Here is a 27,455-nt window from a genome sequence, read left to right on the forward strand (position 1 = left end):
CTTCCCAACTTCCTCTTTCTTTTCCATGAAATAATGTTCCTCTGCTTTGTTTGGTGGACTAGCCTATGATTTTTGCCATAACTTACTTGTCCCGAATTACAGTTCTCTGCTCTACATAATGCCATTTTTGCTGGTAAAAAAACAGTGACTGCTGTGTTTTGAAGGTCAACAAATTAAAGTGGCAAAAACAGGTTTTATACAGGCACTACTGCAATAGGGGCAAAGAGACTTAGTATAGAGACAAGTTCAATTCAAACACAGCATGGGCAAGAGAGCATTTGTCACCAAAGAGCAGGGTGAGGGGCAGTGGATGGAAGATTACTAAGAGGGGACACCATGGGTAAGGAGGATTCTGGCTATCCTGACTTAACACAGATTCTTTGCTGAAGACAAGCTAGGGCGATCAGACCTCACCTGGGGGATGGAGGAAGATGGGGAACACAGTCAATATCAAAGCTGAGGGATTCTGGTAAAACTAACTTCTGAGAGTTCTTGCTAAAAAACAGATTTTAGATGGAGTGGCCTGGGCAGCTCTGTCAGTTAAGTGTTCGACTCTTGATCTCACCCTGGGTCTTGGTCTCAGGGTCTTGAGTTCAAGCCCGGTGTTGGGCTCCATGCTAGGTGTAGAGCCTACTTAAAACAAAACAAAACACAGATTTTAGAAGGATATGTACAGATGGGCCTAGGAGAAGGTTCAGGAACCTGACTACAGTTTTAATACATCTAGTTTTAGATTGTAGGGAAAAGGAGGGAGGGCTTTTACAAATGCCTACATGGGCACCTGGCTGGCTCTGTTGATTGAACAGGCAACTCTTGATCTCGGGGTTGTGAGTTCAAGCCCTATGTTGGGTATAGAGATAACTTAAAAAATAAAATCTCCAAAGTAGGGGCACCTGGTTGCTCAGTCAGTTAAGCATCTGACTCTTGATTTTGGCTCAGGTACTGATCTCATGGTTGTGAGAGCAAGCCCCATGTTGGGCTCCGTGCTAGACATGGAACCTGGTTGAGATTTTCTATCTCTGCCCTTCCCCCCACCCACCTCCCTCTCCCCCACATGCCTGCTCTCTCTCTGTCTTTAAAAATAACTGAATAGACTGATGATTCACAGACCTGTACCCCTGAAACAAATAATACATTATAATTTAATAAATAAAATAGAACAAAAAATTTAAAAACTGAATAAAATCTTAAAAGTAGATAAGTAAACAAATGCATGTATGTTCATGTAGAAGCAAGAAAGAAATGCTGGGAACTACTGTTTTTTGTGCCGGTTCCCTGGCTGCAGCTGGTGCTTATTGCTTCCACTGCCTGTTCTGTATTCCCTTGGCCATCACCAAGCAACTCAGCAGACCTGGCTACCTTGTCCAGCACAGTAATCCAAATCTCCTTTGTGGAGGATCTAGGACATGAGCCCTTCTGACTGAGGGAGGCAGGAGTAGTTGGCATGAACTGTCCTCTCAGGATGAAGGTACCCTGAGGCCCTCCGAGCTCCGCATTCCTCCCAGCTCCCAATACCGACAGGCTGATCACCCACGCCTGTTGTGCCCTGACATGAGATGCCCACAGTGGCCAAGGGGGTGGCCTCTTACTGCGTCCTTGGAAAAAGCATGCTTCTCTTGGGAATGAAAACTTCTCAACTAGCAGAGCCTGAAGTCGTGTGTATGGGAAACACATCTTGCTGCTGGCGCCCCGGCCTGTAAATCCTGGCTAGGGGGTGAAGCAGCTCCACTTTCTCTGCTACACGTTTATGGTTTCTAGCATCATTGTGCTGGATTCCAAGAACATAATCTGTACTTAGGCCTAGCCCAGCATGTGTGCACTTTTTTTCCATGTGTCCTTGGAAAGAATGTGTTCCGCATTTGGCACGCTCTGCTCCATAGATGGCTGTGAGGTCAACTGTCTTGTTCAAGTCTTCTCTAGCCTTCTTCATTCACAGCCCTCTTCTTCTACAAGTTACTGGTAGAGATGTGTAAAAATCTGGTAGCACCCGTGCATGTAGTAAGGGCCTCCAGGCTTGGCCTCCTGTGACCCCAGAGCTGGAGGTGGGCTTCAGACCAGTGGGCATGGCTGAAGCAAAAGGGAGAAGAGATGGTGTGGAGAGGCAGGAGGGGAGGCAGCTACTGGACATCCCATAGGCTGGGGAGCACCTGTCCTGTGAGTGGGTGGTGTGTCCTGCTCCCGGTAGCTCTATGGGGCAGGCTCCTGGCGCCCACTGGTGGCCTCTTGCTTCACATCTGATACTTAGCCTCTGGAAAGCACTGAGGTCTCAGACAAGGGGATCCCCCTGTTGTCCCAGCCCTGTTCTCCTCTGTCCCTGTGGATTGGCGGGTCTCTTCGTCTCCCTCCCTTTCACTCCCCTGCTCCAGGTACTCTGGACTCTTGCCCGAATTCTCAACATTGGTGCCTGAGAACACAAAACACTAAGGTCTCCCGTTACAATCTTGAAACGGACTCCAGGCTCTTCACTTTACTCTATGGACCGGCTTTCCCTCAAGAGTTCTGCTGGGCCCTGGCTCCATCACAATGGAAAGAAACCAAGGACAAGGTGAGCTTCAGTCACTGTGAGGATCTGAGAGCCCTGGCTATCTTGGGCAGGGGCCAGGCTGTGGAGGGTGAGGGCTCAGGCAAAACTGTAGTTGGGGATGCCCAGGGGGCTTGCAAAGTCAATTTTAGGAGATATGTAAATATGTCAGGTCTTGAGATGATGTGAAAGTGTCACTGTGAGACACAGGAGGACAGTCACCCTATTTTGGACCCACTGTCTTTTCTCATTCTCCACTAACTGAGGTGTTGACCCTCACCCTGAACATGGCCTTCTTCCCTGGTCCAGCTGCACCTAACACCTTCAGTACAGCACAGAGCCGGGAAGGGCGCAGTGGGGGAACCTGGCCTTCTCAGAGCAGCTAACCCTGGAGAAAGATGCCCCATCTTCAGCCCATGTTCTTTCTGTGGGTGGGAGACAACAGTCCCCCGAAGGGCACCCTTCCTCTCTTCCTGCCAGAGGAAGGCATGTTTGGGAACACAGGGTTCAGCGTGGCAGGGGCATGGAGGGCCTGGGTGAGGACGAAGGGTCACATCTGGAAGGTCCTACAAGCTGGCCTCAACAGAGGTTTACATAGAAACCAACAGGGATTGGGGTACCTGGGTGGCTCAATGGGTTAAAGCCTCTGCCCTTGGCTCAGGTCATGATCTCAGGGTCCTGGGATCGAGCCCCACATCAGACTCTCTGCTTAGCAGGGAGCCTGCTTCCTCCTCTCTCTCTGCCTGCCTCTCTGCCTACTTGTGATCTCTGTTATATAAACAAATATTTATTTTTTAAAAAAGAAAGAAAGAAAGGGACGCCTGGGTGGCTCAGTTGGTTAAGCAGCTGCCTTTGGCTCCGGTCATGATCCTGGCATCCGGGGATCGAGTCCCACATCAGGCTCCTTGCTCAGCAGGAAGCCTGCTTCTCCCTCTGCCCCTGCCTGCCACTCTGTCTCCCTGTGCTCACTCTCTCTGATCAAAAAAAAGAAAAAAAAGAAAAGAAAGAAAAAGAAAGAAAGAAACCAACAGGGGTGTTTGAGAAAGGGAGTGACCCCATCCGACTGAGTCAGAATGATCACTCGGACATGGAGGGTAAGTCAGGTCAGTGGTGGGAGGCCTGCAGTGGGGCAGCGGTGGACAGCAGCAGCCCTGAGTAGGAGCAATCAAGTGACAGGAGGAGGTGGCCTTGAGAGAGTAAGGCCCTGACTTGGGGTGGGGAAGAGTGAACGAGAAGGCAAGAGAGGAGGTGGTGTCTGGCTCTTGGCTTGAGATCAGCAAGTAAGGAGAGAAGAACAGGTGAATGTGTGTTGAAGAAAAAAAACCCTTGCTATGCACAACAGGCAGGAGTAAGTCCCCTTCACACAGCATAGGCTCCAGTCTCCAGCCCACCTTGAGACATGGTGGCAGGTCCCTCCCCTCCAGGACTCAGGTAAAAAGGAAGATGGGCCATCAGAGGGAGGGAGAGGCACTGGGCTTTATTTATAAGACCCACACAAACCCCCACCAGCCTCCAGGAAGGCAACTGTGCCCCCTTTCCACCTCCAGCACAAGCCTAGTACAACTCTTCACTTCTGGGGGTGCCTACAGTCCTGTGAGAAGACCCACCCAGAACCACACAAGGGACCACTTCCTTTTCCAAGAGGCAATGTGAGGGTTACATAAGGAGCACGTTATTACTTGGCTGTTTGTGACTCACTCTCACTTCAGGGGTTCCAGGACCTGGAAGACCTAAGTGAGGTCCAGAAGGCAGAAACGCTGGTATTTCTAGTCATCTCCAGGGAGAAGGTGAACCTGGCTAAGGGTGTTCATAAAGGGAAGCGGGGACTGAAAGACCCTTCACTTGGGGAGCTCTGATAACAACATTTCACGTGTTTGCAGACGGCCACCAGAAGGCACTTCTTGTGAAGTGCCAGAAGGCAGGCAACCCCCAGGGGGGAGGGCGTGGACCCTGGACAGTCTTCAGCATGTGGTCCCCACCAGCATTCTGAGTGTATGCAAGGGGATGGCCTCTGGTGCAGTAGGCATGGTCCACATCCTGACACCCCAATTCCGCACTCACCAGGCAGCCTTCTGAAGCAGTGTCCTGGGTCATTAGATACTGAAGATGGGGTTCTCTGACAAGAAAAGGGCTTCTCTTTCCCCATCCCCAGTAATTCTATGCGTTGGCATTCTGGCAAATACATATATCCACCTTTTGTGACGTTGGTGAAGGTCCACTTGTCCCCAAGGGCTGAGCAGCTCCGAGCAGACAGAGAATACTTGGTTTTCACTTTGGACTGTGGTGACTAAACCACTTGCCACCTGAAAAGTCCTGCCAAGAGCTGCCCAAGGCTGCAGCAGAACCTCCAGAATTCCTCCTTCCCACAGCTGCCAGGGAGATCTGACACCAAAGCACCTTACTTATGCTATAGTCATGGCCTCTGTTTCCCCACCTGCCACAGGAGGGGCCGAGTGACCATATTCTCGAGCCTCTGCAATGGTGACAGTGCTTCCCCCTACCACCACAGGAGAAGGGGAAGGGGGAAGGCTGACCAGGGAAGCCACCTGGGACAGAGAGGTGATGGGGATGGGGGTTATGCAATCAGGGTTCCCGCTTCTCGTCCAGATGACTATACACGTTGACTTGGGGAGTGTGGGGAGGGATCTGTGAGGTCTAATTCTTTGCTACATCTGGCAGTTTTTTCTAAAAAGTAAGCCACAATGTACCATTCCAAGTTAGGCTGAAAGAATTTTGGGATTGAGAATCGAAAATTGAAATATTTCAATCCTCTTTGCCCCCAGTTTGCCACGCAGGTATGTCTGACTCCTCTGAGTTCCACAGGGCTGTGAGGGGCATCAGCCAGGTGCACTGAAGCCAGAGGCTGACTTCAAGAGTGGGCTCAGGACAGAGCCTGGCATTGACCAAGGCAGGAAGGAGCAGGTGTGCCCAACGACAGACCCTCAGGATCCCCAGAAATAATACTCCACACATGGTGAATAACTCCTAGAGATGGGGCTTAAATGAGCATGGCCTCTTCTGGGTTAAGTGAGTTCATCTATATAAAAACATAAGCATGAAGATAAATTATGCCTTACTCTAAATTGTGATATGAGTACTTCTTGCATAAAAAGAAAAAGAATTATGGAATCAGAAAATAAAATCCAACACTTTGCTGTTTATATGTTATACAGCAAAATATATGCACAAATTTTGAAAATAAAATGCTGAGTGAAAGCAACTCTCATGCAGATGCAAATTGAAAAAAGCAAGGGGCTTCAATTGTGGTATCTGGAAAAGAGAAATGTAAGCTAGAAGCATTCAAAGAGGCAAAGAGGCAGAGAAAGGCACAATTTTTCAATATAGTACTATTAAATATATATGCTCCAAATATCCTGGTACTTAGTGATACCCTGCTTCTCAAAAAGGATTTGAGGAAACTGCAGATCACATCTAACATTACAACAACAAACATAAAATAGAAACAATTGAAGTGAAACAGAAATAACAAAGTAAAAAACACAAAATCAGACTACGATCTGATCATGTCAGTGAGCGCTCCTAACTGTTTGGGGGCTCACAGAGCCTTTCCAGAATGTGGGGAATGCTACATGTCCCCCCAACCCCTGACCCCGAACAATCCATTCACATTCATAACCCCCAGCTTTGTTCCACCCTTTATGCCGACTCTACAATAGACCTGCGTGCTCCTGGGCTCCTGGGCAGTATGCAGACCCCAGGTTAAGAAATGTAAAGTAAACAACAGAGAAAGTATGAACTTGAATAAAGTAATTTAAAAACAAGTTAACAAATAGAATGGATGGAGTACAAACCCATTTCTTGAGAGTACACAAATGCTTTACAAAAACTGATCGTATCTTCAGGCCCAGCGTCGTTCTATGGGCACTTAGAAATGTTGATACCACAGCACAGTAAGAAAGAACGGCAATGACCTATGCAGTCATCACTTGGAAGTACAGAAAAAATAACAACCCTTGGGCCAAAAGGCAATTCCTCGTACGGTAACAAGAACTTGCATGTGTCAAGTTGAAAGAATGCAGAAAAAGCTCTAAGAAAAAAGTCCTAGACCAGAGTACCTGCATTTACTAGAAATATTAAAAATATGATTAGCTATAGCTAAATAAATTTAGAAATATAAAATATGAAGTTAAAAAAAAAAGAGCAGACAATACAATACATACACCTGGACAAAACCATCCAATTAGTCAACAAAACCGAAAGCCAGAGCTTTATAACACTCAACATCTGCCATTAGAAGGAAAAAAAAAAATGTAAGACAAACAAAAACAACAACTAAATCCCAGGACAATTAAAATGTTACCAGGATGTTCTCTTGTAATACTATACTGTTCCAGAACCTAAATAAATTGAAGGATTTGAAAATATATAAAAGTAAAGGAATACGAACAGAAGGGACTAGGTCCTGCTCAGTCTTTGAAAAGTACCTGGTTCCACCATGGTTATGGAGAATCCATCCACCCTTCTGAAAAGGGGGTCTCAATGTTACATAAATTGTCAAGAGGAAGGAGGAGACGGGGGTCAGGGGATGAGGAGGAGGCAAAAGTGCATATCCCAAAACGCAAGAAGGGCATAAAATGAGCTAAGGGAAGCTGGGAGAAAAGGGAGCGTCCAGGCAGGGTGGCCTGAAGCCCCTGTGGTCTGTTCCAAAGGAGCAAGCCAGATTGGCTGAAATGGGGGCTTATCCGTAGAACAGCCCCGAGGGTTGGTTTTAAGGAAAGTGGTGGCATGTGCAAAAAGCTTTAGGAAAATCAATTTGGCTGGGGCGTGCAGAAGCACACAGAGAGACATCAAAGGTAGGAAACTGACGACTGCCAGGTGAGGACAGGCCTGGCCAAGGCGAGGTCAAATGGGGGTGCCAAGGAGGTAGATCTTGTGGGGGGTGCTGCTGTTCCACCCACGCTGAGCAGGGGTCTCAACTCTCTCTGCACTTTTAGTAAGTGACTGCAGACCCTCAGTGCAGGCCACCTGCCTATAATACGTGGGGCCAGCTGGTCAGGCTGGTCTAGCTGGTGGTACGGTAGGTTCTAGGAGACCCGGGTGCTGGCTCGAGGTTTCACACATTCATGCAACAGAGAGGAGCTTGACAGGAGCAGCTGCTGTCCCCATGGCTGGGATGCCCGCTGTCATCCCCCCAGCTGGAGACCTGGCCTTTTAAAGTCTCCAGCCTGCCAAGCTCCACTTACTAAGTAACCATTACTTGTCCATTTGTATTCATCAAAACAATACATGATCGCCAAGCTGAGCTTCTGATGAGCTGAAACAGCCTGTATTCCCATGATGGGGGTCATGGGATCCCAGCCATAAACTTTTGGAAAACTTCAGAATCGCTCAGACTGGCACTGAGAAGCCTGGGGGAAGGCAGTACCAAAGAGATCCTGGTGGACACACGAAGGCCCAAGGACCAGGGCCAGACACCTCTCAACCAGCCAGACATGGTTCAGCCTGTGCCGATTCCTGGCAGAAGGGAGGTGTGGGTCCTGAGACAGAATGGCCACCTTCAAACTCTGCTCATGCCCAGCACATTTGGGAGATGCTGGGGTTGTGACGATGCCTAGCATAGGGCTCACACCCTGGCTATGTACTAGAATATTCTAATCACCTAGGGAGATTTAAAAACATACCACTGTCTGAGCCCCACCTCTGGGGATGCCAACTGAATTGGTCTAGGCAGGCAGCAGGCAATGGTAATTTTTGAGCAAAGCCTGAGGAGAGGAGAGAAGCATGGGGATGCAGGCCGCACAGACCACACTGATGCTGGGGAGAGCTTTAGGATGGCATCTGGAAAGGGTCCCTTTGTGGGAGGTGGCCCCACAGGGCACCCACAGCCCTGGGGGCAGGCAGGAGGGGGTAATGGAAAGCCTGAGTCTCGGTTCAACAAGAGGGTGGGCTACAGGCCCTGGCATCCAGGGAACCAGCAGGGGTGCCTCTCCCGCCTTTAGGAAATAGATCTCTGGCTAGGGCAAGGGTCCCTCTTGGTCTCCATCCTCAACTGCCAGTTGCCAAAGAACTTCCTGGCTGGTTTCACTCTGAACAGGAGTCAGCCAGGTCCCAACAGCCCCATCTCACAGATTGAGAAACAGAGCCTTGGAGCTTCCTCAAGGTCACACAAGTAGGAGGAGTGGAACTGGGATCTGAACTGACTGGATGGCCATGCTTCCCACGTCCCCCAGCACTACAGAGCCACTGGACCAGAAACCGGCCATGGTGCCGACCTACGCTCGCTGTGGTCTGGGGAGCCCTAGGTCTTGTGGAGAGGTTATAACTGGAGGGCACTAATGCCTTAGGCCAGGCTGAGTCAAAGCCAAGGTCAAGTGTCCTCTGGCCTACAGGACCAAACCTCTACCGTCCTATGAAAGAGCCATCTGCCAGAAACTATTCTTATTCTAACCCAGAACAGGGATCAAGAGACCATGCCAGGGGCTTGCCACCCTCTTCCCCAACCCCAGAATGAGTCCTTTCAGACCCTCCCTTTCTTCTGTAAGGGAGGTTGTTGGTTGTCCCCACCAATGCTCAAGCCAGGTGGAAGATTCCATTTTGCTGTTAACTACTTCCAGATTCATTTTTCTTTAGCGGATTTGGACCGTGAACACAGTTCTGTCTTCTCAAAGTGCCAGACGGCAGCTGACATTAGAGTCCATCTGACATTTTTGTGTGTTTCACTCAACTTTCTCCCTCTGTTTATTCTTCTGGATTTTGACAAGGGCAAAGAGATGGCAAAACCCAATCTCCTAGGCTTGGGAGTCAAATGTGAATGACTTGAAGGCCAGGTCTCTTTTGGGGTATGCCTCTGTTTCAGGGGCCTTCCCATTACTCCACCCTCCCTGCCACTCAGTAAACCGGCCATATGTGGGGTGCCTGGGGGTCCGTGAGGGGGCCTGGCTGCTAGTGCGTGTGGCCAGAAGTGCTGGGGGTGGCACATTTCCATTCGGCCCTGGGATCAGGGAGGTGGGCAGGGTCTTTCAGACAAGACGATGGGGTATGGGCTCCATCTGGGAAAGGGTCTCAAGCTTTGGTGTGAGTTCCTCATTCTAGAGCTTCTCCCCAGCATGGATTTTCTGATGCCGAATAAGGTGTGAGCTTCCCCTGAAGGACTTGCCACATTTGTTACACTCGTAGGGCTTCTCTCTGGTGTGGGTTTTATAGTGCTCAATAAGGGCTGACCTGTGCCGGAAGGCTTTGCCACACTCGTTGCATGCATAAGGTTTCTTTCCAGTGTGGATTCTCTGGTGCTGAATGAGGGCAGAGCTGTGGCAGAAAGCCTTCCCACACTGGCCACACTCATAGGGCTTCTCCCCAGTGTGGATGCGCTGGTGCTCAATGAGGGAGGAGCTCTGGCTGAAAGCTTTCCCACACTTATGGCATTTATAGGGTTTTTCACCGGTGTGGGTCTTACGATGTTCAATGAGGTTGGAGCTCTGGCTGAAGGCCTTCCCACACTCTTCACATTTGTAAGGTTTCTTCCCAGTGTGAATCCTCTGGTGCCGAATGAGGTGGGACCTGTGACAAAAGGCTTTCCCACAGAGATCGCATTCGTGAGGTTTCTTGAGCGTGTGGATTTTCCGATGCTGGCTCAGGCCGGAGCTCTGGTTGAAGGATTTCCCACATTCCTTACACTGATAAGGTTTCTCTCCTGTATGGATTCTCTCGTGTTTTCTGAGACTTGAGCTCCGGCTGAAATCCTTCCCACATTCCCTACACTCGTACGGTCTCTTTCCAGTGTGGGTTTTCTGGTGTTGTGTGAGGGCTGAGCTCTGGCGAAAGGCTTTTCCGCATTCCCGGCATTCGTAGGGCTTCTCCCCAGTGTGGATGATCTGATGTCTGAGAAGGTGTGAGCTCTGGCTGAAGGCCTTCCCACACTCACAGCACTCATAGGGCTTCTCCCCGGTGTGAATCACCAGGTGCCTGAGGAGGTGTGAGCTCTGGCTGAAGGCCTTCCCACATTCCCGACATGCATAGGGTTTTGCGGGTGGTGCAGTTCTGTGAGGCTCGTTAGGTCCTGAGTGTGCCCTGTTCGCCTTCTCACAATTGTGTTTACTGGGTTCCTCTCCACTGTGGATTATCTGACACATACTAAGGTCTGATTTCTGGAAGAAGGTTGGGCTGAAGATGTCATCATCCTGGGGTCTGTTCACCGGTGGGGTACTCTGATGCTGAACAGGGCTTGAGCATAAGCTGAAATTGCCCTCATAATCGTCATGTTCCTCGTCTTGTTCCCCGAGAGGGATCTCCTTATAAATAACAGCCATTTGCTCTAAACCTCTTTCCTGAAGAAAAGGATCCCCCAGGTCCTCCTCTGGGAAGAGTCCTTGCTGCATCTCTAAGCTGTCCCCAAACACAAAGGTCTCACCAAACTTGGCTGCTGGGGGAACCTCCATTGTGAATCTAGTGTCACCCCCAATAACTGTATTTCTTGAAAGATCGTCTTCTTAAGGGCACTTACTGTCCTCCCAATCTGAGAAGAAAACAAGGAACATTGTCAAGTCTGCAGATCAGGGCCCTAGGACGTACCTCCTGCCTGTGCCAGAATCTATCGTGGACTAAACGAAATAGGTATAAGATCCAAGCTGGCCCTCGAGATGATCCCCACTGAGTTAGAGACAAGTCTGATTTATCAGAAACACGACAAAGAAGATGGACAGAATCAAGTGCTATACCATGGGATCTAGAATCTAAAGACTGAAGGGGTTCAGAAAGGTAGACGAGACCAGAAGTGGAGCCACTGTGGAAAGGGGGCAAGATTCTGGCTAATGGAGGGTCTTGACGATGGCAGTTTTTGAGAGTACAAACTTCCCTCCTCTACTAGGTTAGCTGCAGCCTCTCCAATCAGGTGCCCAAGCCACAACCCTGGGAGTCAGCCTAGACCTTCCCCCTCTCTCACCCCATACATCTAGTCTGTCCATTTCCTGAGGCTCTATGAAGAGGTCTCTGTCTCTCTGTCAGTCTGCAGCTGAGGCCTCATGCAGTTCCCCAGGATCACTTCAATGCTCACTGCCCAAATGACCACCGACCCCCAGCTTCTACTCCTCCCTCAGGTCTGTTCTCTACCTTGACACCAGCGTCAAATACCCCAAACACAGGCCCGATCATCTGCCTCAGGATCTCGCGGCAGCCCAAAGCCTTCACAAAGCCCTTCGCACTAGCCGTCCCAGCCCCAGATCCAGCCTCTCCTTCCATGTAGCCCTAGCTGCTGCTTCATGCTCCTAACAGGTTCCCCTCCCGTCTCAGATTGCCACTGGCTCATCTTCCCAGACCCAGTCTTTTTTTTTTTTTTTTAAGATTTTATTTATTTATTTGACAGACAGAGATCACAAGTAGGCAGAGAGGCAGGCAGAGAGAGAGGGGAGGAAGCAGGCTCCCTGCAGAGCAGAGAGCCCGATGCAGGGCTAGATCCCAGGACCCTGGGATCATGACCTGAGCCAAAGGCAGAGGCTTTAACCCACTGAGCCACCAGGCGCCCCCAGACTCAGTCTTAATGTCCCTTTCTCTGTACCCTAAGTCTGGTGATCTCAGGCTCAGGGACCTGCAGAGCTCGGTGCACGTGTCCATCAAAGCACTCACAACCCTGGATGGCAAACATGCTGCCTGAGAGCTCCCTGGGGGCAAGTACTGTGCTCCTTCAACGTGAAGCCCCCAGCCCCCAGCATAACAGGACAATTTCCACACACAGTGTTTGCATAAATACATGACTGAATGGAAGAAAAGTCATGTTTTCCTGCTAGAACTGATGGCTACACTTTTTTGAGGGGAGGGGGGCACAGAACTCTATTCAAATAAATCATCTGGGAGATACAAATAAATAAAAGATAAAAGCAGAGATGCTCCAGTTAATGGGGGTTGTTTTCATAGGGACATGGACGGATCCCAGAATACCCCCCATTCCACTGTGGTGGCCTCCAAGGGAGCCTCTCGTGACCTCATTCAGAAATTGCTGTGCAAGGGGCGCCTGGGTGGCTCAGTGGGTTAACCCCTGTCTTCAGCTCAGGTCATGATCTCAGGGTCCTGGGATTGAGCCCTGTATCGGGCTCTCTGCTCAGCAGGGAGCCTGCTTCCCCCTCTTTCTCTGCCTGCCCCTCTGCCTACTTGTGATCTCTCTTTTTCTGTCGAATAAATAAAAAATAAAATCTTAAAAAAAACAAAACAGAAATTGCTATGCAAGCTGAAGGGAAACCCCAGGAATCATAACAATAACAGCTCGTGTTTATTGAGCATCTACTATGTGCTGGGCACTACTAGACCTTCTATAAGCACATGTGCATTTAATCCTCACAATTCTATATACAAAGGTATATTATTATTAGCAGTACACTGAAGCGTAGACAAGCAGCTCAAAAACACACTAAATTAATCAGCATAGTCGCAATGGAGCTCATTCCTATTTGGAAACGATTTTTTTTTTTTTAATGAATAATCAGGCGATACGAAGGCCAGGTGTGGAAAAAAAGCACAGAACTGAAGTATTCTCAAAAATTCTTTGATCACTTATCTCCCCTTCCCCTCTTCTTCAGCAACCAGAATCTCCCATCCTTCAGGTTCTCTAGATTGATCTCATTGGGTCTAACAACCCACTGATTTCATCCTGGCTCTCCACTTCTAGTCCACCCTTCCCTGTCTAGCTTAGACTCTATTGTGGATCGAACCACAGACTCTGACCAGCATCACGTTCCTCACCTCCTTGCCCTGCTGCAACCAGCCACCAAATACCAAAGCTCTCCATCAATTCCTCCTAAGATGTTAAATGTTGCCAAAGAAAATCATAGGACTGTGTACTGCACCAAGACAAATTTCAAGTTTCCAATTCCAGCTGGGACTTCAGCATCTTCAGCTCTTCCATCCAGTGACCTCCTTATGGCCAATCCCTCTATTCTCAGACCTCACTTTCCCACCCCTTTTGGCAGTGCTCACCAAAAGCTCCCTTCTCAAAACCCTTCATTTCAGAAGTTGCAAATTGGCAGCCTGAGGATCCTGTCACAGACGCGTTTTGTTTGGCTCGGGAAAGAGCTGGAACCTTTTCTTTTTGTTTGACTTAGCTGCCAATATTGGAAACTCTGTAGGTTTCAGGCTTTCTCTTGAAAACCTGAAAGATGTGATAAAATGGGTCTATCCTGTCATTAAACCCTCCCTGCATACCTGAACGCCTCAAGATTTTGAGCCCCCCACCCCCTTTCCCACGTCCTTCTTTATTCCCTTCATTTATTAAAGTTCTTTCCCCCACTCCCTGTTTTGATGCTCTCCGATCCCTTTTTCTTGGCATCTGTGATTACAACTCTTCTTCCACCCACCTGTTAAATCCTGATGTTTCCAAGGTTCCCTCCTTAGGGGTTTCCCATTCCCACTATAGACCACCTACATGCTGAAGTCTCCATGCCGTTCACAAAGTTGGCGATCCTTTATCTGTTCTCAACAATGTCTTAAATATTTTGGGACCGAAGATCCCAAGGTCTGGAACCCCAACTTCCCACCTCTCTCGGGGCCTTCCTCGGCTTCTCCTGTATGCTCACCCTATGCTTCAGGGAGCCCTCGGGGCCTGGGCACCCGGGAGACCCTCGGTCCCGTCAGGGTTTCCTGGCTGGAGGCCCGCGGGCGGCTGCGGACACGCACACGCCGCTCGAGAGGCGACGCGGAGCCCCTACAGGCTTCCCACCGATGGGGGACGCCCATACCCAGAGCCACCGGAGGGACAGGTGGTCACACTGGCTGACGCGGAGCCACTCACCTGGGCCGGGGCGGGGCCGCTCACCTGGGCCTGGGCGGGGCCGCGGGCGGGCGGGGCGGGGCCGCACCAGAGCTGCTCCAACCCGCGGCCGACCCGGCCTAGCTCAGAGGCAGCTGCTGACGCGGAGCCCGCGGCTGCCCGAGCGCCCGGAGCCCCGCCCCCCACCCGCGGGCACTTCCGGGACCGCTCTAGGCCGCGTGGAGGTCCCTACGTCTCGGTGCTCCTGCGGCCTCTGGCGTCCGCGAATTTACGCGCCACGACTCTAGGTTCCAGGGCTGGGACTGGTGGTCTCTGGGCGGTTCCCAGAACAAATCCTGGTCTTGGGGGAGACAGCTGGTTAGCCGTTGGCGGGAGTGCAGAAGAGGCAACTGAGGCCGGGAAGGGCGGGCGGACGGGCGGGCGTAGAGCCGCAGGCAGGCAGCCAAGTTCCCGCTGCACTTGCCCTGCGGGTGGGGGCGAGCTGGAGGCCACGCGGGCGGCGGGGGTCTTCGGGAGAAGGGAAGGGGTAACTAGAGCTGTGGAACCTGTCACCCCGCGCAGGCCCAGGGGTCCTGCATGATTCACCCTTCCTGGGTAACCTGGTCCTGCCTGCTGAGCTGGTACCAGCAGAGACAGACGAGAAGGGGCTGAGTGAGGACCCAGGAGACAGCTGGGACTGGAGGCTGGACCCTGGAGACCCGGAACTCCAGTGCATGTGAGGGATGACCTCCAGACATAGGCGCCTCTTAAAGGAACCGGGAGGGAAGAACAGTGTGTTTTTGAAGCCCGCTCCAACACCTCCCAACCCCCACCACACACCCAGACTCAGCTCTGCTTCTAATAAGGATTGCTCCCCTACCCAGTGCCCCCTACTCGGCCCAGTTGCTCAGGTACAGCCTCCCCCGCCTGTGGGAGAACTGGTCAGGGAGAGGGGCACAGGCCTACCACTGGTGACCAGTAGAACACACATTCCTAATGGGAGAGATGCTGCCCAGGGGCACCTATGTGGTTCAGTCAGTTAAGCGGCTGCCTTCAGCTCAGGTTATGATGCCAGGGTCGTGGGATCGGGTCCCACATCAGACTCCCTGCTCAGTAGGGAGCCTGCTTCTTCCTCTCTGCCTGCTCCTCTGCCTACTTGTGATCTCTTTCTGTCAAATAAATAAGTAAATAAAACACTTAGAAAGATAGAGATGCTGCCACCTGCAATGAGCACCCTCTGTCCGAGCTCTGGGGTGCCTCTGAGTGGCCCCAACCCACATAAATACTCATACCCCTTCCATGCCCCATAAAGGAGTAAGCAGGGGCTCCATAAGGACCCAGTCCAGCCACCCCTTGAGCGCTGAACCACAACCAGCCATGCAGAGCTAGGAACAGCAAGAGCTGGTTCCTTTTTCTCTTCCTCCAGCTCCTCAGGTCACAGGAAGCCCAGTCTAAGCCCCCTGGGGGCCAGTGGAGAGGCTGGACCCCGCCCCAAGGATCTCAGGTGCTTCCTCTTCTGTAACAATCCCCAGAATCCCTACCCCCACACTCCCAGTCACTTTTTCAGCAGGAATTTCATGGCCCTCAGAATAGTTACTGTTCATATGTTTGATATTATTCTTTTTTACATGTTTAATACTGTTAACCCATTTTACAGAGGAGAGTTCAAGGTTTGGAGAAAGAGGGGGGCCCAAGATCAGAGTACAGGAATGAGAGGCAGACAAGAAGCCCACGCTCCACCCCTAGGATGTGTAAGCCACAGAGCAATAATAATCTGCATCGTCCTCGGGCTGCACGGGTCTGATGATCAGGATGCAGGCATTGTGGGCGGCGTCTGTGGCTGCTGAGAAGCGGTCAGGGATGTCAGGGGGCCGGTGGTAGTCATCCTCTGAGCGGTAGTAGAGGAGGTATCGGGGGGCACTGCCTGCCCGTTGCTGATACCAAGACACGCCGTACTCCCCGATGGTGGCATGGCTGGGGCTGAGCATGCAGGAGAGTTGAGCCACTTGGCCTGGAAAGACCAGCAGTGCATCTGGCTGGGGTAAGCCTGGCTGAGAGACTGAGAGAGAGAGAGACTCGTGGGCTCCTTTCTTCCTGTCCCCACCCCACAAAGGCTTGGTCTCTCTCCAAGGAGACTCTGACCCCCGAAAGGCTCACAGACCTGTGCATAGAATTGAGATGGGTGGGGCACAAAGCTGACAACCCCCAAGTCTTCATTTGTGCTATGTTCCCAAGAATCTGTGTTCAGTTGAGCACCTAGAGTTCAGAGTGTGGGACTGGTGGCCTCTGAGTCCTTCTCTGCCAGCCCCCATTCCTTACCCCTCAGTCACACTGGCTTCCAGACTCTGGCTACTGCCACCACCCAGAAGCCTCCTGGGCTGTCCCATCCTTCAGGTCAACCTCAGACAACTGGCTGCTAGGAATCTTGTCAAGGGTAGTTTGTCTTTGAGGCCCTTGGAGTAGCTTCCCACGTGACCGATCAATTCCAATTTCTTCTGAGACCCCAAAGAATCAGAATCTGAAGGGATCCTAACAATCTGCTCGTTCCCCATTCACAAATGGGGAAACTGATGCCCACACTGAGAACTGACATGCCCCGAGTCTAGGGCAGAGTTATTTGTAGCTAGTTCTCCCCTCCATCTTAATGCCCCTTCTAGAACCCTCCCACTGCCCACATCAATTTGTTTCCTTGCAGGGGCCTTCTGGAGCCCATGCCATCCCCCACCCGACCCCAGGTGAGCCAGGCCTGGGGGATCTCACCAGACAGGAGGGTCCCAGTCAGAAGGAGGGCCAGATGCCAGCAGGCCATGGCCAGAGGCAGGGAGGCAGACAGGAGTTGCTCTGTTGGGAGTGTCCCAGGTGCTTCAGAGCCCAAGCAGGGGAAGCCCCTGGACCATGACAAGGCATGCAAATCAGCCCATTGACTGGGGGTGGGGGCATGGGGGTACAGTGGCTGGGGCCCAACGGCGGGCCCTATCTTCCCAAATGTGGATGGCCTGGCCCCACAGGGCCTCCTGAGAACAGAAATCCAGACATACACGTGCAATTATAGTGGGTAGATGCTTTTTTATTGAGGTGTAACTCACGTAGGGTAAGGTGCACAGATTTTTAAGTGTATGCCTTGATGATTTTCTTAATATTTTAATTTATTTATTTTAGAGAGAGAGAATAGGGGAGGAGCAGGGGGAGAAGGAGAAGCAGACTCTATGCTGAGAGTGGAGCCCGACGTGGGTCTCGATCCCATGACCCTGAAACCATCACCCGAGCCTCAACTAAGGGTCAAATACTCAACAGATTGTACTACCCAGGCACCCCTGGCTAGATGATTTTATTTATACTTATACCCTGCAGCCTCTACTCAGATGACAATTTAGAATGTTTCCATCTCTCCAGAAGGCTCTCTCATGTGCCTTCCCCATCAGTAACAGGCTCTCTAACCCCAAGGGTAACAATCATTCTGACTTCAATCACTTAGATCAATTTTGCTTGCTCTAGAATGCCAACTCTAGGGAATGGCAGTGTGTTCCTGTTGCTCCTCCTTCTTCCGTTCAGCGTTATTAGAGTCACCCATATGTGTACAGCGGTGTCTAATTTATTCTCATAGTTGTATGTGGATAGACCACCGCAAAGCCATACCTTTCCCATTCTTCTGTTAATAGACAATTGGGTGCTTTCCAGTCTTTAGCCATTACAAATAAAACTGCTGGTGCACCTGTGTTCTCATTTCTTCTGGTAGACACCCAGGACAGAAGTTGCTGGGCGGAGGGAACATGCGCATTTATCTCTAGTAGATAACTACTAGTGTTCCCAATGGGGTTGTACGGATCTTGCACACCCCCCCAGCAGGTGGGAGAAGTCTGGAGACATCCTCACTAGCACTTGACATGGTCAGCTCCTTTAACTTGCCAGACCAAGGTGCCTGGGTAGCTCAGTCAGTTAAGTGTCTGCCTTCAGCTGGAGTCATGATCCCAGGTCCTGGGCTCCCTGCTCCATGGGAAGCCGGCTTCTCCCTCTCCGACTCCCCCTGCTTATGTTCTCTCTCTCATTGTGTCTGTCTCTGTCAAATAAATAAATAAGATCTTTAAAAAAAAATAGAGATAAAGAAACTACAGGGCTCTCTCTTGCCTTCTGCCTGCTGACCCAGTGTGGGTGCTTCCCTATGTGTCCCTCTGTGGTGCCGCATGCCCCATGCTCCAGAGATCTGCGGGGAACAAACTCTTTTCTCAAAGGCAATCTCCTGGCCTGCTGGCCTTAGCATACCTAAATAATTATAAAAGTAATTAAAACAGCACGTTCTCATTAACTCAAAGCCTTGAGAGCTCCCTTGGGGGAGGTTATAAAGCCCCATCTCCCCCAAATAGGTCCCATTCTGTCTCTAACATCTCCTTAGGGCATCTCCAAGACACTCAAGTTCAAAGACTCCTTCATGGTAGCACTGGAAATGAACCCTTGAGACAACAAGGGTGGTTGCTGGAGCTGAGGCTTCAGGGTTCTGCATGGATATTCTTCTGGAATTTGGTTGCCACCCCTCCTGACCTGTGGTCTGCCGGACACAGGTCCCCAGGGACAGTGGTGTCCAGTGTTTAAATAAATCTGCAAAATACTGGGGCACCTGGGTGGCTCAGTGGGTTAAAGCCTCTGCCTTCAGCTCAGGTCATGATCCCAGGATCCTGGGATCGAGTTCCGCATCGGGCTCTCTGCTTCCTTTCCTGCTTTCCGGGAGCCTGCTTCCTTTCCTCTCTCTCTCTGCCTACTTGTGATCTCTGTCTGTCAAATAAATAAATAAAATCTTTAAAAAAAAAATCTGCAAAATACTATTTGCTGGCACAGTGCTCATTCGGAGCACTTGCGGCATTCTGAGCACTTTTTTTTTTTTTTAAGATTTTATTTCTTTGACACAGAGAGAGAGATCACAAGTAGGCAGAGAGTCAGGCAGAGAGAGAGAGCTGAGCAGAGAGCCTGCTTCAGAGCTCAATCCCAGGACCCTGAGATTATGACCTGAGCTGAAGGCAGCGGCTTAATCCACTGAGCCACCCAGGCGCCCCTACCCCTTTTTTAAATACATAATTTTTAAAAAAGATTTTATTTATGACAGAGAGAGATAGAAAGGGAACACAAGCCACAGGGGAGCTGGAGAGGGAGAAGGGGGCTCCCAGGGAGCCTGATGTGGGGCTCAATCCCAGGACACTGGGGTCATGAGTTGAGCTGAAAGCAGAGGCTTAACGACTGAGCCACCCAGATGCCACCCCCACCCCCCAAGGTAGCACTTTAAAGTGTTAGCATGTTTAAGGGGCGCCTGGCTGGCTCAGTTGGTAGAGCATGCAACTCTTAATCTCAGGGATCAAACCCCACACTGGGTGTGGAGTTTACTAAGAAATAAAAGAACAGAAAAGAAAGAAGAAAAGGGGCACCTGGGTGGCTCAGTGGAAGCCTCGGCCTCCGGCTCAGGTCATAATCTCAGGTCATAATCTCCTCTGCAGGGAGCCTGCTTCCTCCTCCTCTCTCTGCTTGCCTCTCTACTTGTGATCTACATCTGTCAAATAAATAAATAAAATCTTTAGAAAAAGAAGAAAAGAGAAAGAAGGAAGGAAGGGGGGAAGGAAGGAAAAAGAAAAGAATCACCACGTTTAATCCTCACGAGGACTCTGCGGAGCCGTGTTCTTACTGCCCATCCCCCATGGGGGCGGAGCACTGAGCTGAGCGCTGGGTGAGCTGCTCCGAGGATCCAGTCCTCCTCCGGAGTCAGTGGCCCAGCGGGTAGGACATATAGCCTAATCACCCTGGTAGGGAGTGAGGGGGGCGGTGCATTTCTAAAACCTTGGGGAAAGGGAGCTGGCAAAGGTCGGAAGCCTGCTCCAGACGCCTACCTGGCACTCTGGCTGAAGGGGTCTGGTAGGGGCTCATGGAGAGGGGGCAGGAGACAGAAACCGAGAGAAGGAGAGGGTGCCAAGGGGGAGGAAGGAAAGAAGACGATGAAGAGAAGAGAAAGGGGGAGAGAAAGTCAAAGAATGGATGGGCATGGATGGAGAAGCAGAGAAACACGATATCCTGTCCGCCAATGTCTATCCTGGATTTATGCGTAACTGCAAAAAACTGAGAACTATCCAAACAATAGCAGGTGAATGGATCAACACACAGGCCCACCCCGACAATGGGACCCTCCTCAGCAGCAAGAAGGAACGAGCTGTTGAGTGACTTCCGTGCTGAGTGAGAGAGACCAGACTCCAAAGGCTCCATGCTGCATGATTCCCTTTATACAATTCTGGAAAAGGCAGCGGCAGGTGACAGAGCCATGGTGTCCAGAGGCTGGCACGGACTACAAGGGGGCATAAAGGAATTTGGGGGCTGGGGTTGAGGGAAATGATCTGCCTCCCGAATGCAGTGGTGGTTCTATGAGATTTGTCAAAACTGGAAAACACGAAAAAGTGAATTTTACTGTATATAAATCATAGCTCAAGAAACTTGCCCAAACAAGGAGAGAAACAAGGACAGAAGGAAAAAGAGGGGAGGGTGGACGTGAGGAGAAAGGCAGAGAGGGCAGGGAAGTGAGGACAGGGAAGGGGGCCTTGAGAAGGGATCACCATCAGGCCATAGCCTTACCTGCTCATAGTTTTCCCAGGACCCACTTTCAGCCTGGGAGCTCTGTCCCTCTCTCTACTGGTGGGGGGATGTGGTCTTGGGCCATCCCTGGACCACAAGCCTTGAACCCCCATTGCAGCCCTGCCTTAGGGAGTGCCTGTACTCCTGCACCAGATCCTGTTACCGGGATACTGTGGGGTGGGGGAAGGCATTTCCTGCCTAGATGACTTGGCAGCTCCCACTGCCATGGAGACCAACTTGGAAGCTGGGAGGGCCTCAGTCTCCTCGGGTTGCTCTGAAGCAGCAGGCAAGAGGAAGAGGAAGCCAAAAGGACCCCTTTAGACTGGTAGAGTCTAGACCTAAGGGTGGCCAAGCAAGGACCTAAGCCCGATCCACCCACCCATTCCCCCCAACACACATTTCCTGGCAGTGCCATTCTCCCCATTAGATCTCAGCCCTAGATCCTTCCATAGCTGGAAAGTCAGATTGGGGGATCAAAGCCCCCACATCTGTCTCCTCTCTCCTACAGCCATGTTTATCAAAGTGATGTTTGGAGGTAAGTGGGGTCCCCTGTCCCTACAGATGGGTAGGGGAGTGGTACATTCAGAGGCTTGCTTCCCTCTGACCTGGGGGAGATTAGGGAGGCAGTGTGGGGAAGGGGGATGCACTTGTGTAAAAGGATGGGGGGAAGGTTAGGGAAACAGCTCTATGAGGAGACAGAGAGAGTGCTTGGAGTCCGTTGTGGGGCAACCCTGACGGCTGGGTCCTGGGAAATTCTCATGGCTCCTCTAGAGGACCAACCACCACGTCACCATGGGGTGTGTTGTTGAACTACACAATCTCTAATTCAGTGGGTGGTCAAGCTTCAGGGTTCATCAGGCACCTCAAGTTCTGGCCACAGTTGCAGATTTCCCGACTTCCAGTGGCAGGTGGGGCTGGGGTGGGAGGTGAGGTCCTGTGCAGAGGCAGCACTGTGTGCAGGAGACAAGAGCTGTGTGCCCTGGTCACTGACACCTCAAGAGATGGATGGAGGAGGGTCCAGGCTCAATAATGGAGCCCTATTCTCTGCTCTGGTTAGAGAAGGGATGGAAGAGAGACAGATGGTCCCAGACTGGGGGCAAGGCGGGGGTCGCATTCACTCACTTCTGCCCACCCCTACAGCTGGCTGCTGGGAGCTGGTGAACACCTGGTGCAGCCCCGTGACCCTCAGAGCCCACTTGAGGCAGAGGGGGCAGGTGCCCCCTGATGGTGAGGGGGCAGGGAGGGATGCTGGGGAAGAGGGGCCAAGGGCCCCCTGGCAGAGATGCCAGCCCTGTCTTGCCTCCCTTTCTGCCTTCCCAGCAATCATTGCCCTCCTGGCTGAGGACGGGCACTTGGTGAGTCTGGATGAAGGACTGGAGGAGGGGGCATCCCCGGCCCCTTCCATGGGCAGCCCCCTGCTGCAGGAGCGTAGAACCTACGTCCTCGTGCAGGTCTTCAGTAAGTGGGGCCCAAGATCTCCCCCTGGCGTTATGTTAGAATGAGGGAGGGGGGCAGCAGTTGAGACCACCCGAGGCCCTGGCCAGCCCCCCCACCTTTGGCCAGGACCTAGCCCTGACCCTTTCCATCCAATGTCTTGTCGGCGGCCCCAGCCAGGCCCAGCAAACAGAGAGGTGGGGGTGCGAACTAGCAGGCCGGTCAGGAATTGGTCTTCCTCCCTCCACAGAAGGGGAGGGTGGGGCCCCCACCCGCTATGAGTCCCTCCTGGAGAACCTTGATGACCAGTATCCAGAGCTTGCAGGTGAGTGTCACGGTTGAGCCCCGGGGGGAGGGCGCACCTTTTCCCCAGCACCCATAGTAGGGCTTCCTGGGCCTTCCAGAGGAGCTTCGCCACCTGTCAGGCCTACACCCTGCAAGTGATGGCCGGAAGAGGCGCACGAGCACTCGGCGTGGGCACCAGGAGCAAGGTCCCCTTTCAAGGCCACGAAGGATGGGCTCCCTGCCATCCAGGACCCGCTAGTTGGGGCCAGAAGCTGGCCAGGTAAGGAGGAGACACGGACACCTGGGGGGATGCTCACACCTAAAGTCCCAGGGACAGGCTTATGTGTGCCGATAGACCACAACCACCATCCCCTTTACCCCACAAACACACACACACACACACACACACACACACACACAAATACCAACAAGGTGGAATATACTGGCCCAAAAGACATACCTACCACTCCATTTGACTCTGAGTACCCAAGTTCAGGAACATCCTCCGTGGCCTGGAGATATCAAATAGAGCCTAACACACAGTAGGTGCTCAAGGCAGGGCTGATGCACTCAATGAAGGCAGCAGCCCAGAGCACGTGATCGTGAGGTCTGCCTTGGCTGTGCAGGGCCTGCTCGTCTGTTCCAGCAGGTCCTGTGATCTGGAACATCACAGCCAAGTGGCTGAGCTGGACTCCGATCCAAGGGGGTTGGCCGTGACCTCTACCATGTGATCAGGCCCAAAGAGCTGCCCAGGGCCATTCCTGCAGAATCTGGACTTACGAAGAAGTTGCATCAGCCAGAGGGGCAAGGTCATGGAGTAGCTATGAGGGCACTATGGGGGGGTAGCCCCCAAAATGTGGGTGCAGAGAAAGGGATCCAGAGGCAGAGACAACGGTGAAGGGAGAGGAGGCAGCCCTGAGAGCAGAAGACAACAAAGAGGCTTATCCAGGGATTCCAGTCCCCAGAGTCAGATGCCCTTGGGGGTCCAGGCTAATGCCTCACTCCTATCTGGACTGTCCAAGGTCATCAGATTACAACAGCCCTCCTCCCCAGCCCCCACCCAGGATGTCAGCTTAAGGTAAAGCAATTCAACCTCACAGATGGACGTCCAGTGATGCTCTTTGACCCCACCCCAGCAGACAGGCTAGTGAGAGGGCACACGGCAGGCTACAGTCTAAAATAAACTCTTTTAATTGCACATCTGTGTCTCCGGTCATTTGCGGGGTGAGAAACCCCCTCCTCACTCCCAATCCCAGCTATGTGGGTACAATCTGACGTCATGGTCCAGCTGTCGGTGAAGGGGGGAGGGTGGGTGGGAGGGTGCAGGGCTGGCTCATCGATCTGCACCAGTCTGCACCTGTCTCTTCAGGGCAGGGAGCTCAGACCTGCAGAGAGAGAGGGGTGGCACGGGCCAGTGGTCAGCCTGCAGGTACAACATGAGGGACTGCCCTTCCCACTCCAGCCTGGGTCAGGGGCTGCCCGCTCACCGTGGTTGTATTTGCACTGCTTCAAAGCCTCGCTGAAGCCCTCACATAGGGACAGGTCACTCTGAGTGGTGGAGCAGTCCAGGAACTGCTTGATCTCGTAGGCGCAGGGCCCCATCTGCAGGGGCTGGGGGCCAGGCCGGGTGGGAGCCTAGAGTATGGCACAGGAGGCAGCAAAGTCGGCTCCAGGATGGCACCCAGAAGTGGGCTCCAATGCTGGGGGCCGCCAGCTTCTCCCCACACCCCTAGCCCAGGTGCCCCTGGGCTCCCTGGCAGGCTGAGTGACTCAGGGGCCAGCCTGCCCTGTCTAGTCCCAGCTGCTCTGAGAATCAGGAGCCCACAACCCTTTCAAACCGACTCAGCTGATGGCTAGTGCCAGTATGGACAGCATTTTGCAATTCCCTCATAATGGGCTCACTGAGTAAGCAGGGCCTGAGAGATGGGAGAAGGCTCTAGAAAAGCTGAGCGTTGTGCTTGTACTCTAGGCACATAAGCCCCACCCCCACAAGTAATAGCAGCTTACAGGCTCAGCCAAAGCAATCCTCATGACCCCTGACCCTGCCACTAAGCCACATTTGGCTCAGGACTAATGGGGTGCCCAGTAGGGCAATGGTGAACAGGAAATGGGGCTCAGACCTGCTGCTGGCTACCCCTTGCCCTTGGGATGTGGGGACTAGAGGGCAGAACCTGGGAATGGGGAGAGTGGGGACTCAGAACTTCTACATCCCTCCACCAGGGTTAGGTTACCTTGAGCCACTCTCTGAATCGCTAAGGGCTTTGGTTTCCCCATTTTTAAAAAGCTGCTTGGTCCCTAGAAGTCTAGGGACCTTGGCCTCAGGAAAGGGGCTAGGAGAGCCTGCCTGTGATCAACAGGGGGCTAAAAACAGAGAGAGGAAAAAGACCCTTCTTGGAAAAGTCCTGGGCCTGAAGCAGCTCTGAAGGTGCCAGGGCACTTTTCGCTGGACATTCCAGCAGGTTCCCACTAGTGTGACCCTTATGGGAAGTCGGCCTCAGTTTCTCCTGAGCCCGCTGCTCACCTGCTGGGCGGCAGGCTGGGCGGGCTCTGAGCTCCCCCCGCTGAAGGCTCCGGTCAGGGCACTACCTACGACGTGTCCCACAGCCGAGCCCACGGCCACCCCAGCGGCCGTGGACGCCATCTGCGCCATCAAGCCGGGCTGGCCCGACGAGGCGGGGGCCGGTGCAGGGGCCGAAGGCGGCGGGTGCGCGGGCGGGTGAACAGTGCGGCTGCGGGGTAGGGGGTAATTAAGTAGGATTAATCGCGGCCGGACCCCTAACTGGGGCCCCAGGGGCCCGCAGCTCCTGGACACGAACCCCGTCTTCCCCCTCCTCCCCTCTTCGCCCCGAGGGTGGGCGACCACCCTCTTAAGACACGCGGTTGCGGCACCCCGCCCCTCCCCCACCAAGATGGCGCAGCAGCCGCCAAGGTCAATCTATTGCGCCCTTGCGCAGGAGTGCCCACGTTTCCCTAGCCCCCTCCCCAACCGCTCCTGTCCCGCTCACACCTGGCTGGCCGGGCGGTCGCGCTTCGGCTCCCCCGGGGCATGATGGCGGTGAGACGCAACCGAGCGCAATCAGAGACGGCGGCAGTGACAGCGATTCTGTCTCGTGGACGAACGCGGCTCCGCTAAACACTGCGGCGCAAGGGGGCGGAGCCTAGGGGACACGCCTCCAGAGGGAGTGGCTGAGCGTGGGGCGGTGCTCACCTTCACGCGCGTCTCCGGGACCTGTCTCTTACAGCGTCACCTCTTCTCAGTACCCTTCTTACCTGGCGGTGTTATCCTGCGCTCTCTGCGCCTGGCCCGAGCTGTGTGGGCCCTGGGGACTCGGGCCAATGCTGCAAAGTGCCGAGGGCTGACCCCGCGGTGATGAGCCAAGTCCCTTCAAAAACCACCTCTGAGGGCACCCGGGTGCCTCAGTCTTTAAGCGTCTGCCTTTGGCTGGGTTCATGATCCCAGGGTCCTGGCATAGAGTTTCACAACGGGCTTCCTGCTTGGCGGGAAGTCTGCTTCTCCCTTTCCCACTCCCCTCGTTTGTGTTCCCTCTCTCGCCGTCACTCTGTCAAATAAATAAATAAAATCTTAAAAAAAAAAAAATCCACCACCGCGGAGCCCAGGGAGTGGAGTTGGTTGCTGTCCGATCGCCAGGGAAGAAATAGACAGGGAGGCGACCGGATGAAGCCAGCAAGGGAGTGGCACCAGGCGCCAGACAAGGCTTTGGTCCCCCTCCTACGGACTGGGTTTACCCGCTACGACTTGACCTCAGGGTCCCCCGCCGGGGAGGAGGGCAGCGGGGCTAGAGGGGAACCCAGCTGGGAAGAAATACCCAAAGGAAGGCCCGACGGGATTCTTTCCCAGAGCTCCCGCCAGGGGGCGCCCGGAGCCCCTCTTCGACTCCCTGGTTCAAGTGCAAGGCAACCCTGCGAAGCCTTGCGCAGTACCCTCCTCCGGTGGGATGACCGCCCCCTCCGTTTCGCCCAGCACCCCACCTGACACCCTAACCCGCAAAACGGACGCAGCGCCAGACACTGACAGCGTTTACGGGACATACAAGCAGCATGCCCATTCCAAAGGTGCCCAGAGGCGTTTGAATCCTGTGGCCTCGGGATTTTACCATCTTGGTTCCAGGCCAAGGGAAGGGTGAAGGTGCGGATTTAGGACGCTTCCCAGCCCTTCTGGAACTTGAGGTTTATGGTTTTTTTTCTGAGTGATTTCTCGGTGACCATATTATTACCCTTGGACTGAGAGGAGCTCTGATTTCTTTACCCTCCTCTATCACTGTCCCATGTGTCGTGGGGTGGGAGGTGGGTACAGGGCTTGTGGCACCAGGATTGTAGGGAGGATGAAATCACCCCAAGCAAAAGTGAGTCACTTTAAAGAAATAGATTGCTAACACTTGAGGTCTGTCTTCTCTTTCCTCTGTGGAGCCTTCCTGGAGAGGCTATGAGGACTCCCAGGACTGGGACCAGTAGGGAGGGGTTGAGTGGATCTGATTGCCCCCCTCTCCCTCTTTGACTCTTTCCCTTACTCGGCCCAGACTGGGTGCCCACAGTCTCTCGTTGCAGCTTCTCAGGAACCTGCCTGGCAGGATGGGAGCCACTGCCTGGGTCTGGGCTGTACATGGTTGCCATTGATGGAGCAAATTGCCTTAGTGAAGTGACAAGGCCCCAGGTAATGAGAGCAGAGGATCCCTTCCAGAATATGGACACCACCCTCTCCTTTGATTTTCACCTCCTTTCTCTCAGATCTCAGGGGTCTGACCCCTAGGGCCCCTAGGGTTAGTCTCTTGGGCAGCTGGTGCCCCACTCAGACACCGTCCCCCCACCTACCTCAGCCTGCTGATAGCACCTTCCCTCCCCACCCCTTCTCTTGCCTGCTGGTCTGGGAAAGCCTGATCTGGTCCCTTCCTCTTGTGCCCTCAG

The 27,455-nt window shown here is 52.8% G+C and overlaps 4 protein-coding genes across 10 annotated transcripts; 1 reads left to right on the top strand and 3 right to left on the bottom strand.

The window, feature by feature from the left end:
* Positions 1-3,557: 3,557 nt before the first annotated feature.
* Positions 3,558-14,407, bottom strand: ZNF70 (zinc finger protein 70). 3 transcript variants are annotated; one of them, XM_032309692.1, is made up of 2 exons: positions 14,280-14,407; positions 3,558-10,994 (listed from the first exon to the last, which is right to left on the bottom strand). In XM_032309692.1, the coding sequence occupies exon 2, from the start codon at positions 10,915-10,917 to the stop codon at positions 9,571-9,573; it is 1,347 nt and encodes a 448-aa protein (XP_032165583.1). In that variant the 5' UTR covers positions 10,918-10,994; positions 14,280-14,407; the 3' UTR covers positions 3,558-9,570. The 3 variants fall into 3 exon arrangements, with proteins under 3 accessions (XP_032165583.1, XP_032165582.1, XP_032165584.1); XM_032309691.1 differs by having other exon boundaries at positions 14,256-14,407; XM_032309693.1 differs by lacking the exon at positions 14,280-14,407 and adding an exon at positions 14,041-14,249.
* A 1,411-nt stretch (positions 14,408-15,818) lies between these two features.
* Positions 15,819-17,101, bottom strand: VPREB3 (V-set pre-B cell surrogate light chain 3). Of its 2 annotated transcripts, none has more exons than XM_032310909.1 (2): positions 16,974-17,101; positions 15,819-16,224 (listed from the first exon to the last, which is right to left on the bottom strand). In XM_032310909.1, the coding sequence occupies exons 1-2, from the start codon at positions 17,020-17,022 to the stop codon at positions 15,956-15,958; spliced, it is 318 nt and encodes a 105-aa protein (XP_032166800.1). In that variant the 5' UTR covers positions 17,023-17,101; the 3' UTR covers positions 15,819-15,955. The 2 variants fall into 2 exon arrangements, with proteins under 2 accessions (XP_032166800.1, XP_032166799.1); XM_032310908.1 differs by having other exon boundaries at positions 15,820-16,272.
* A 2,797-nt stretch (positions 17,102-19,898) lies between these two features.
* On the top strand, positions 19,899-23,653 carry C13H22orf15 (chromosome 13 C22orf15 homolog). 4 transcript variants are annotated; one of them, XM_032310907.1, is made up of 7 exons: positions 19,899-19,970; positions 21,322-21,348; positions 21,954-22,040; positions 22,134-22,271; positions 22,498-22,572; positions 22,652-22,812; positions 23,179-23,653. In XM_032310907.1, exons 2-6 carry the CDS (start codon positions 21,324-21,326, stop codon positions 22,789-22,791), a joined length of 465 nt encoding a protein of 154 aa, XP_032166798.1. In that variant the 5' UTR covers positions 19,899-19,970; positions 21,322-21,323; the 3' UTR covers positions 22,792-22,812; positions 23,179-23,653. The 4 variants fall into 4 exon arrangements, with proteins under 4 accessions (XP_032166798.1, XP_032166797.1, XP_032166795.1 ...); XM_032310906.1 differs by lacking the exon at positions 19,899-19,970 and adding an exon at positions 20,841-21,138; XM_032310904.1 differs by lacking the exons at positions 19,899-19,970; positions 21,322-21,348 and having other exon boundaries at positions 21,520-22,040.
* A 47-nt stretch (positions 23,654-23,700) lies between these two features.
* CHCHD10 (coiled-coil-helix-coiled-coil-helix domain containing 10) lies at positions 23,701-25,685 on the bottom strand. Its single transcript, XM_032310911.1, has 4 exons — positions 25,540-25,685; positions 25,054-25,261; positions 24,020-24,167; positions 23,701-23,917 (listed from the first exon to the last, which is right to left on the bottom strand). Exons 1-4 carry the CDS (start codon positions 25,578-25,580, stop codon positions 23,898-23,900), a joined length of 417 nt encoding a protein of 138 aa, XP_032166802.1. The 5' UTR covers positions 25,581-25,685; the 3' UTR covers positions 23,701-23,897.
* Positions 25,686-27,455: the final 1,770 nt, after the last annotated feature.

Source organism: Mustela erminea, chromosome 13 (genome assembly GCF_009829155.1).
Source record: "Mustela erminea isolate mMusErm1 chromosome 13, mMusErm1.Pri, whole genome shotgun sequence".
Lineage (NCBI taxonomy): Eukaryota > Metazoa > Chordata > Mammalia > Carnivora > Mustelidae > Mustela > Mustela erminea.